Raw genomic sequence first — 12,156 nt, forward strand, 5'->3', positions numbered from 1 at the left:
AGACAACCAAGCACACTCACATTCACACCTACGGACAATTTAGAATCACCAATTAACCTCAACATGTTTTTGGACTGTGTGGGAGGAAGCCGGAGAACCTGGAGAGAACCCACGCTGCACGGGGAGAACATGGAGACTCCACGCAGAAATATCCTGGGTGTCCTCACTGGATCGCGAACCAGGGATCTTCTAGCTGCGAGGCCACGGTGCTAACCACCAACCCACATGCAGCCCTGTCTTTAAACTACAAAAAAAATCTGAAAAATGCCGTCTATAACACATAACTCAAACTTGCACCAGCAGATGTTTGGCTTTTTTTTTACCTTAAAACATTTTAGTGTTTGGCTGGAATACGTGACTTGCACATCTGCCCCCCTTAAAATTGCCGCGTTTGATCCAAATCAGCAGGTTGCTGAGGTACTCTCACAGCATCAGTGGCGTTAAGGGGCTCGTAAACGTATGACATCAGGAAAGACGTCTGTTTTGTGTTGAGAAATGCTGCTTTCAAGGCTGTGACTGTCTTTCAGTGAGTTGTCTCCTCTGTCTCTGTCTAGAATTGGTACAGCCGGGATAGCGGTGCAGGTGGTGGGCAGCAACTGGCCGAAGCCTCACTACACCCTCCTCATCACCGGACTGTGCCGCTTCAGCGTTTCAAGTCTGCTGAAGGAGCGACCGTTCATCCTGGCAGAGGTAAAAGGTTTTCCTGTTGGACTGTTTTTTTTATGCACTCTGGTTGAAAAATTCAAGTTTGCCACTTTGTCCTGCCACACCAACCAAAAGCTGCTTATAATGACAGTAAACGCAATATTTAAGGTATTGCTTTAAGCCATTCAGGAGTCGTATTTTTATTTACTGATACCCTGTTTTACCCGGTTTTTAATACCTCCCAATGTCATCTCCCTGTCCACTCTTTTGCATTCTTTGGTCTTAGCATATGATCTGATAAGGGAAAACACGTGTTAATGCAAAGTCTCAAGTATGCAGAATGCACTGGGATCACAGCCCAAACCGAGGAGTCAGCCCACGTTTGGAAATGGCCAAGATTCACACTGTGATCGTATTTTAGCCAGGTGGAAATGCAACGTGTGCAGCGTGACCGCGTTCCGAAGACTAGCAGGGAACTCGGGAGGCAAATCCGGCTTGTTGTCCAGTTTTAATTTCTCCAAAGAAAATCCAGCCTCACCTCTTCATCAAGTGTCATGAAATTCAGCATTGGGGTTTTTTTTGCAGACAGATGCACAAACAACAGCCTCAATGTTCGCCTTAGTGGAGGAAAGGTGCATCAGTCCCACAAGCTGAAAGTTCAACAAACCTCTTTTTGCGAACTCAGGCAAACCCAGCAAAGGCTACAAGTAGAAGAAGCAATATTAGCTCTACAATGGAAAACAATCCATGCCAAGTGTTTCCCTTGACCCAGGACACACTGTATACTTTGACAAACCAGCAAGGCCTGCCTCACTAATTTGGATACTGACACATTTTAATACAAATTACAATCCAAGGTCTCAGTGGGACCCAAGGAAGTAAGAGAGCTGAAATATATTCTGAAGACGGTTTGAAAACCTGATTGGTTCTGATGTAAAAACGAACAACAGTAAGCTTTGTAAAAAAAGAACAGTGTTAGTCATCCAGTGGAAGTCTGTAAACCGACGACTGTAACTGATACCACTCAGTACTTTATTGTGTTTTAATGAGTCTTCTTGTGAACAAACCACCTTCAGTGGCACACACCAGCATGCATCATCCTTGAAGCCTTCAAATGAGCTGAATACATTTATTTGTTGCTGTTTTTGGGCTTTACTGCTGCTGCTACCTGTCAAAGTGAAACCAGTCGCGGGATTGTGTTGCACTTTCTTGACTCGTTGTTTGGTTTCAGTTTGGCATCTGAAAATGGTCTTGTTTTGTCTACAACCCAATAATATTCAGGTTGTTGTCACAGAGAAGTGAAGACAGCTTAAAATAACTAAATTAAGAACTTGGAATCGGAGAATTAAATTTTTTTTCCTTAAAAAAATCACTCAAACCGTCACTTGATTATCAAAACAGTAAGTAATCAACTTAATAGGTGACAACTAATCAATTAATTGTTACATTCTGCGTGGGGTCACTCAAGGAGAGAAGCACCACTGGACTTCTTTCATCTTCTAATGTTGATATTATGCTGATTTTGGGAGCTTAATTTTTTAATGTCTTCCGTATAGAACCAAAAGCGCCTGTTGCTCAGTATTTCACAAAAACAAATCCAAATACACAAAAGTCTGTGACGCCACTGTGTGACTCTCTTATTGTAAAAAAATAAATAAATATTGCAGGTGGAGCAGTTGGATAAACTGGAGCAGTACACGACTCCAGCAACAAATGATGCCTCGGCAGAAGACGGGGAGTTGGGGGAGCTGTCCCAGAAGTTCTACCAGGCTGCTGTACAGGTGTGTGACAGACAGGTGGCACAAATACATATAATATACTGCATCTCCTGATGGGTGGGTTGAAGGATTTGGCTTAGTAGAGAGGAAAAAATACATGTCTCTAAAACATTTCTTGATTTACAGACTAATGTCATTTTAGAGGTAGGTAGGAAGATGATTAACAAGCATATTAACCCTAAAGTAGGTAAAAATGTAATAACTGCATGACAGTAATGAAATAAAAACATCTAGGGAGAAGCAGCAGGTTATTGTCATTCACTAAATGAATTCATTTGTATTTGGCCACATTAAACATTTTATGCAGTTGGTTTTTGAATGGGAAAGCAGCATTAAAATGTATTCATCATCACATTTTAATGCATTGCTGTGTTTCATTTCATGAACTTAAAGACAGAACGACCAACAGTGATTGTGTAAAGCGAAGGAATCTGAGCACCCTACTACATCAGCACCCCCATTTCAACAGATAATCATAGCTTGCAAACTGTTTATCAGCCTGCTCAGAGCCTTCCTGTTCTTGATTTAGGAATTTTCAACCACTTTTCCTGCAGATCATTTGAAGTTCTGAGATATTTCAGGCTGCCGTGCCTATACATCATATTTAAGATGTCCCTTGTGCTACAGACATCCCCAAAGCAGAATATTTTAACCCCAAAGCTTCACAGCTGGCAGTGTGTTCTTTTCCCCACACGCTCCCTTTTCTTCTCTCGACATACCTGCAGTGATTAAGGCCAAACTTCTCCATTTCGTAATTTTTCAACAGCATGTGTTTACAAAATTGGTCTGTCTAACCCAGATGTTGCTTGAAGCTCTTCAGATGTTGACTTTTGTAATGAGGCTACAAGTGAAGCTTCTGTCTGATGGTCTTCCAGAACCTGCTGGTGTTTAAAACCAGGCTGAAGGCTTGAGTGCAACAGTGCACCACCACCACCACCACCACCACCACTGAGTCTTTCTGCAGCTCTTTTGCAGTCACGTGTTTTTTTTTTTTTTTTTGCCTTTGTGCCCAGCAAGAGTTAATGATCTTTGTCTTGACTTCCAAAGTTCCTCTGGACTGCCATTTCTTCATGACTTATTTGGCGAATGCAAGCACGAAGCTTTGATGCACCAGCCGTCCCCTGCTTTGTGCTCATTAATCATCTTCATTTTTCACATCTTCAGTGTGTTACTTGAGTGTTACAACAAGATTTGATAAGTTTTGATCTGCCTTAAGAGTCCCCATTAAAGCCTAAATAATCAATGAAATTCTAAGACTTTACCAGTGAAATGGAGTTCCCGGATTCAAATTTTCTCTATTTTTTCAGTTCCTAAAAATTAAAAGTGCATTTCATAGAAGAAGAAGAATATTTATTCTGAGGTCGTTTTGCTGCATGGTTTATATTTATGGTGCTTCTTTTTAACTTTGAAATCAACAAAATACGAACTAAAAGTTACAAGACTGCGTATAGAAGCTGTACTGGACTTAAATCTATGCACCATCCCTGTCAAAGTAGCCTCCTTGTGTAAGGATAGACGGCTCCTGGTGCTTCTGCAACGTTCGTAACGGTCCCTGGAAGCCCTGTTATGTAAACATGTCAAGCACCATCTGCAATGAGCACCAAATCTCAGTCAAAGCACTGACCCTTTAACTTCCAGTTTGGAGACTAAGGAGAACTCCCAAGAAGCCAAATCTAAAGAATAGGGCAGGTGGTGAGTAAAAATTGTGTTTGTTGTTGCCAAAAATCCTGTCGCAAAAACGCATGGGAGCACTTACACACCATTGTAGGATGGTTGTACCTCACGATGTTACAGTAGAGCTCCGTCTTGACATTCTAACTCTGGAGGATGGAATCATGATGCACAAACACATGAATCTTGAAGACACGCTTGCTCCTGTTTCGCTCCTCACCTGACGCACCTTGTCCAGTTTTGGAAGCTGCGGTTGTTCCGCTATGAAACCTGCTGTTTCTTCTCTTGATGGTAGCTGCAGACCCCCCTCTAGTCACCGGTAATGAGACTCGACATCCTCATTCTTGACAGCTATCGATCGCACATGCTGCACATGCGTTATATGGTCTGTGCACCAGGAACACTCTCAGAACCTTTCGGTCAACCCTTGGATGCAGTTTTCTATCTTCGATGAGAGTCCGCAACCGAAATGTCGCTAATAAATTAGTGCTATATATAAATCACTTCTGGGATTCTTACAATAGTTTCTCCAGCAACATTTAAACCTTTACATTCCCAATAAATGAGCTCACAGTTGAAGCCAGTGGAGTTCTGGTAAATTTATTAAGGGCGGTTAATAAACGGGACTAAATTGCATTTCTTTTAAGGCTTGATTCTACCACTTTATTCATATATTGTGACCATGAAGTTTCCATCCACTGGATATATTTGAGGGATAGACGTCTCTCTACAGTGACGCTGTAAAGACAGTGATTGATGCTACTGGTTGAGCTATGGGGGTTAAAAGCTACTGGTGGATATCGAATGTCAGCGTTCGACCTGCGACGCTGCTTCCACCCTGCAGTGCGTGAAGTTGTTCCTCAGCAGCCACGTCGGGTCGAGACTGATTGAGCTTCAGCTTTTTCCAGGAATTATTTGTATGTTTTGACACGTCTCCCCGTTATCTGATGAGCTCATTCCGACTGTTCGGATCGACTGTTTTGCCAATAGTCTGACACGTATTAATATAAAGAGTCCGTATTTGCAAAAGAGAGCGTAGTTCAACAACAAAGCGAATATGTAAATTAATTATGCACTAGTGGAGGTGTTGAGCAATTCAATTCATTTATCGCGTTATGACTATTGGCGCTGATAACAGATGTATTAGTAGGAGTATTTGCTTCTTTTTCTTATTTAGGATTATTTTCATGGTGAAAACTTCTAAATATTTACCGGTGATACACAGATGTGAGTTTTTCGGGCTTTAGTCAAGCGGAGTCACATACATGAATGAAAGAAATAAAAAGTACACATTGAAATTGCAAGTTCATTACGCATATATCAAGACAATCACAAAGCATTACTAGGAGGTAAAAACAGGAGTATTAAAAAACAGATAAAACAGAAACACAGACAGACAGCCAAAGTAAAACATATTGGCATATGGATAAAGACAAACATCAAAGTTACAGAGGATGCTAGAATTAAAGAGGGACAACCGACAACAGATTAATGCAAAATAAACACACAAAACACTGAGAGGAGACTCTGCAGCCTCAGCCTGAGTTAGAAGCAAAGTCAGATCGATGAGTCTTTTCTTTAAAAATTAAAACTTCTAGGGAATAACGTGAAAGAGAAGATCGTAGTGATGAACCTGCAGAGAACTCTCACCTGAATCTGCAGCTTCCCGGAGCGTTTTCGTGACTCTCGGCTCATTGTTCTGCTGCCTGTTGCTCAGCTTCGCTCTCACAGCATTGTTTTCTGCAGCAGGCATCTGTTTTTGATGAAAAATGTCTAAAAAGCAGCTGCTCAACACACACAGTTTAGAGACCTGGTGAATGTCAAGGAGAGCATGACGGATAAAGCACCGGGTACTTCTCTCAAATGGATAAAAACTGCAAAAAGAGAATAAACGTTATACTTTCGCCTACTGGACAGAACTCCAAGTACATTCAAATGTCAGCCCATATCTGCTTGATATGTAACCAAGCAAATGTTCCACATCAGTTTTCATATCTGCTTGTTCTCAGTGTTTCATGCAATACTTGTGTCTGTTGCCAGAAAAGTCATTATTGTAATTGGTTTAGCCATTTTCCAGCCTTGATTTAAGTGGTTCTGGAGTTTGACATGTTGCTTAAATTAACTGGAATAAACAGGAAAAACATGTAATGCAGACTGAATATTATCGTTATTGTAGTGCTACAATTGAAGTCAGTAGAGCGACTTTTTTAGGGCTCGAGCAAATAGTTTTAAAATATCAATGCTGATTCTTGTTATTTATGATCAAGGAGACGAGTAACTGATTTATATTTGCAGTAAAACAAGAAAATATTGGTGGCAAAATTTGAAGAAACACAAACTCCAGCACAAAACTTTGTTGAAATACCGTTATAGATTGATATTTTATAAATATTTAATCCTACAAGATTTCTAGGTTGCTATGGGACAATTCTCTGCCTGAGAAACGCAGCGATCTTGACGAAATGCCACAAGTTTAAACAAACATTTGATTCATTTTCTTGACAGAGCGACACGCACCACGGTGTTACTGTCAGGACCATGGGAAAGTTGAGTTTATTCCATTTTATTTCGGCATATTATTGCATTTTTGACTGACTTTTTTGCCCCGTAAATATTTTAATTCTGATTCAGTCATACACAGCACTGTGTAGGTTTGTTTTTAAATGATTTCTAACCCTTCATACGAGTACTGACGGAGCAAAGTTTATGTTTTTGTTTCCTCCTAATTTCAACAAAAGTTGAAGCTCTGGGATGTGAAATCTGCCTTTTTACGTTTTTATCATATTTTTTCAATAAAACCTGCCCACAGTGGAGCCCAAGAAGCCGCCTTACGGAGCAGTTTGGGTGTTGATTGCACAAATGGTATAAATCTTGTTGAACTCAGAAACTGACGACAAGTGTTGTTCATATACAACAGTCAGTCTCACCTAGAACAGATTATACAAACAGGCCTCAGAGAAAACGCTAAGAGAGATTACAGAATACAATAAGGTTGTTGCCTGAGGCCCGCCGTGGCAGCGTACGCGGAGTGGGCTGATAACCGGCTAATAAGCTGGCTGTCAGCCGCCCGTGACCTTTTACCTGCTCCTTCCTTCCTCCAGATGTTCTCAACACTTCAGACCGCAACCGCGTGGAAAGGTAGTGACTGCGGGTTGCAATAAATTTAAAGCAGATGTAAAATTGTTTTGCAAATTGTGTCCGGTGCCATCCAACCAGATCTGACTGTTGCGTTTGGTAACATCTGGTCCCGCGTTTCTCCACCACCTTCTCTTACCAAGTGGCACAACAGATCGATTTGACGAAATGTGGCGTCAAGCCTGTTGGTGCTCACAACAAAATTATTTCTACCTTTTGTGTGTGTGTTTTTTTATACCCCCAAGGAGATTAGCTCTTGATTTTTCAACCTGACTAAAGACCCCCCTCGGGGAGTGCTGAAGTGGCTTTAAGGTGAAAGAATTCCTTCGTGATAAATTACCATAAAAGCACTCTCACCAGGAAACACGTTTCCACAACACCGTAGCGCTACACTCCCTCTTGTTTTTGTAACCTTTCGACACTTGATAGATTTGAATCCCACACAATCCCTGCTCTGTGTGCATGCGTGCACACAAACATTTAGTGTAATGCACTTTCTAAATAAGCTAGATGAAAACATGAAGCTACAGCCAGCAGCCTATAATGATATAAAGACTGAACCAGCAGTTGTAGCGAGCTGAATTGTCATTTTTGCACTTTGTTTTTTCCACAAATTAAATAAATATCTCTGTCTTATATCATTACTTTCTACTCATGGCAGAGTCTGTGTATTATCACTGTTTTTTAACATATAGATATATGCAATATTGAATCTATACAGTATCTGAATGTCCACGTATGAAGGAATCTTCACACTAACAGCAGTACTTATGCATATTTCTTGTTTAGTTTTGTTTTTACACAGTGGCATTATCCTCATTGCTGCTGTTGCACTGCAAATTTCCGCTCTACAAGATTAATAAAGGATGATCTTATTTTATTTTAGTCTGACTGATACTGAATTATTGAGGCAGATGAAAAAAAAATCCAATATTAGTGTATCAGCTGATTATTAATATGTACATATGCTGCAAATATAACACAGATTTTATTTCAATGATGTCTCAAATTTGGCCATCAAACATATGTAATGAAAGCCAGATGTTTTGCAGCTGAACATGTTTGTAAATGTTCAATTAAGACACTTTTACTGTAAACTTTCAGGGGAAACTTTTAAAGTGTCTTTAAAATTTTTGTTTTTGCAAATGCATGAGTGGAATTGTTCGGTTTGGATGTCAAACTTTAAGTCCTGAACAGTTTAGACATATAACGTGAGCATTAGTTAGACTTCTGTTAACGTTATAATGTAGTTGGCTTCAATGCTAACACATTAGCTTCCATTCAAGTGACAAGCTATGGCAGTAGCTCGCTAAGTAATGGAGGTGCTCGGATGCTAAACGTTCAAGCTGCTGCGTTACCGACTTTACTGACAATCTGTAGTCAGCTTGCTAACTAGCTAACATAGCAATTAGATGCTGGTCAAGCAGTTATCAGGGACAGGATAATGGTCAAGTTTATATGTTAAAAAGGGGGAAATGATTCGGTTGTTCTCCATTACAGTAATCTATTTCACAAACTAGTTAGCAGCTTAGCGTAAAGACACCACTTGACTCCGCACCACTCTGCTGCATGTGCTGCTGACAGTTTTATGAACACGCTGTACCATTTTCCTGCCTCTTTTTCTGAAATTTGTTCTCTTAAAATAAGCTTTGGTATCGGTGAACACATATGCAGATACTGATATTTCTGTGTCTCAACTCAAAAGACCTGATTTCTGTACTCTGCATTTTGAGTTTATTGGTCAGGAAGTGTGCACTTAAACATTAATGTCTCTCAGGAGAACAGATGCCTTGTACCAGATTTAGCTACTGGATAATTTCCATCTGCAGCCTCTAAAACAGGCAGGCCTGGATTCACTCTCGCCTGATGAACTCCTGGAAAAATGTCCGTAGTCATCAGAGTAACAAAAAGCAGGCCTTATTTCTCTTATCCGTTATCGCAATGCGCTGTCATGGATTAGAACACCATCGCGCCGTGATTGATTGGACCTGATGTGCATTTAACACGCTTAATTGTGTCAATTAATCTAATCCTGCTGTGTCTGTGTGGTTCGGTGTTGGTTTGTGTAGCTGTTAGGTATGTTGGACATGTCGGTTCCAGTGGTGGCAAAGTTCAGGCGTCTGTTGGACAGTCTTCCCCGAGAAACTCTGCCTGATGTGGTCGCCTCGATGATCCGCACGTCTAACAAGGAGAAACTTCAGGTAAAGTGATTACTGGTCCTGTGTCAGTCAAACTTCAAACCATGTGCCTCTGAAAAGATTTCCCCTCCTCTCCTTTTGGACGTATTCCCCTTTTATTGCTTTCAACATTGAATTTCGGTCAATTTTATTCGGTGTTTTTCGCCAGAAATTACCAAAAAAAAAAATCTTATCAAAGTGGAAGCCGTTTTCTACAAAGCGATGCCAAAACACAAAATGTAAAATACCAGTTTTGTATTTTTATTTATTTGGCATCACTTTGGCATGAAAGTCTTTTTTTCTTTTTGGTAATTCTTCTGAAAGAAAGACAAATAAAATTGACCAAGATTCAACTCTCAAAAGCAATAAAAGGGGCTTTTAAAAACATATAAAACCCAAGATACGTTTCAAGAAAAGGAAAAAGAGAAACGAACAGACTGTATCAGCCAAAATTCATTCCACAAATGCAAACAATTAGGTAATAATATTGTGGAAAAGTTAATTGTTTTTTATTATTTAATCCAGGAATGTATAGTTTCATATATTACAATTTTTGAAAAGTGAAATATTTCAAGCCCTTCTGGATTGAGCCTCAGAAATATTCTAATAATATAAGATACTGGAGCTGTAACACATGATCATCGAAATTATAACCAAAAAAAAGGCTTGAAATATTTCACTTTATGTGCAATTGGGCTATAATGTATTATTTTCTCACTTTCTTAAGTAACTGATGGAAAATAATAAACTTTTTCATGATATATTAATCATTTGAGATACACATTTGTATATGTTGTGCCTGTGAAAGTTATCAAAGTTTTTACCCTTTTATTGCTTTTCAACACTGAATCATGGTCAAAAAAAGGCTCTAATGTCAAACTGTGAACACAGATTCAACTAATGCAACATATATGATGTAAAATAGTTTAATCATTTAATTTAAGGTTTATGTTTTTTATTTATTTGACATTGCTGTGTAGGCATTTTCACTTGAATGAGTCTTTTTTTGTAAAATCTCGACCATGATTCAGTGTTGGAAAAACAATAAAAGAAAACTTCCAAAGGGAAAAATAGTCTTTATAGGCACTCTATAAAAAATATACTTTATTGTATACTTGTGGTTTGAAAGAATGTTTAGGGAAGAAAGACAAAAGTCACTGTTTATGGCGTTTTGTAAAGTAATTATAGCATCTTTCCAATTATTCTACAATATTAAGATTTGCTTGGTGTCTTGATGCTGTTGCTGAATGGCATAAAAAATGACATTGGTTTAAGTTTTGGATTCTTTAAGAACTTTTTGTCACATGTTCTGTGAAGGTCCTGGATGCAGTGAGTTTGGAGGAACGTTTTAAGAAGGCCCTGCCCATGTTGACCCGACAGATCGAGGGACTAAAACTGCTGCAGAGAACCAGGAAGATGAGTCCCGATAACGAGAAGCGGGTAACTGACGTTTCTTGTTTTCGTTTAAACCACATCTACATACGTGCACCCCTCACCTCGGCGTTTGTCGTCTGTTCAGGTCTTATCGGTGCGTAAAGGTGGAGTGTTCCCGGGCCGACAGTTCAATCTGGATGAGGAGGATGAAGATGACGACGGAGACGACACCGCGGCGTTGGAGAGGAAGGTCCACGGAGCCAACATGCCCGAAGCTGCTCTCAGAGTTTGCCTGAAAGAACTCAAAAGGTGAATATTTGCCCTGAATATACCTGCATCTTCTCTTTTATTAAAACAAACATGTCATATAAACCCTACTATAGAATATATATAATATACGCTGCTGTTTTTTTTTTTTTTTTATTTGGACCATGCATTTATTAAAATCTGTTAATAAAGCTCCTTTAACAAGAAGATATATTTGGTAAAAATCCAACATTTTAGAGAGTTTTGAGTCATGTCCAGTAATATCCAGCTGGTTAGGGATAACGAAATCACATGACATTTGATTTTGCTCGTCTGTATTCAGGTTGAAGAAGATGCCTCAATCCATGCCTGAGTACGCGCTGACCAGAAACTACTTGGATCTGATGGTGGAGCTGCCGTGGAGCAAAAGCACCAAAGGTAAATAAAGCTGCAAATGATGCTTTTAGTGTCCTGAACTGTGCTGCAGTTTGCAGCAGCAGTTCCTCCATTTCTCCAGTCGTCTGGCCAGTACCGATTGGTCAGTAATCGAGCTGTTGGCATGTTTTGACATGATCATTTGAAGTTAAGTCAGTAGCCGTATAGCTTAGGCTACTCATCTACATTGTCTTTGCATTACGACCAAAGTCTCACAGTTTTGTAAAAAGACACAAGTTTTCTTCCCGTCTTTGTGCGAAGCTAAGCTAAACCTACTCTGACTTTGAGCAATTGCGGTGATAAATGTGCTCAATGTTTCAACATAATCAGCCACATGCACTGTCTGTCTGTTGGGACTCTCTGTTTTTATACTAAAATGTATACAATCTAAATTTTGTATTGATATTTATGAATTTAAATATTAGTGGTCAGTTAATATGATGGAATATATTCATTTCAGTATGTTTTTTTGTTTCAGAAATATCCTTACCTCAATAAAAACATATTGATCAATAGTTACAACTGTATTTTTTCCTAAATATATTTCAGGGGCCTCATGTACATGAACACACAGTTGATTATCACTGGACTCTTTCTAAAGTGAAGGCAAATCTCTTCAATTCTTGACTATTTGATAAAGAAAAATGTCTATTATGCCTGAGTAACTGTTTAAAATAATTAGAAATAGATTTGAT

General features: G+C 39.4%; 1 protein-coding gene across 1 annotated transcript in view; it reads left to right on the forward strand.

Moving 5' to 3' along the window:
- Positions 1–12,156, forward strand: part of lonp2 (lon peptidase 2, peroxisomal) — a 35,664-nt gene that overhangs the window by 2,758 nt on the left and 20,750 nt on the right. Inside the window, exons 2-7 of the mRNA XM_008302004.1 lie at positions 555–690; positions 2,313–2,426; positions 9,299–9,430; positions 10,724–10,846; positions 10,926–11,089; positions 11,370–11,464. Of these exons, the coding sequence (XP_008300226.1) occupies positions 555–690; positions 2,313–2,426; positions 9,299–9,430; positions 10,724–10,846; positions 10,926–11,089; positions 11,370–11,464 (764 nt within the window). The remainder of the gene's footprint in view (positions 1–554; positions 691–2,312; positions 2,427–9,298; positions 9,431–10,723; positions 10,847–10,925; positions 11,090–11,369; positions 11,465–12,156) is intronic.

Source organism: Stegastes partitus, unplaced genomic scaffold (genome assembly GCF_000690725.1).
Source record: "Stegastes partitus isolate 25-593 unplaced genomic scaffold, Stegastes_partitus-1.0.2 Scaffold1746, whole genome shotgun sequence".
In the NCBI taxonomy this organism is placed as follows: domain Eukaryota; kingdom Metazoa; phylum Chordata; class Actinopteri; family Pomacentridae; genus Stegastes; species Stegastes partitus.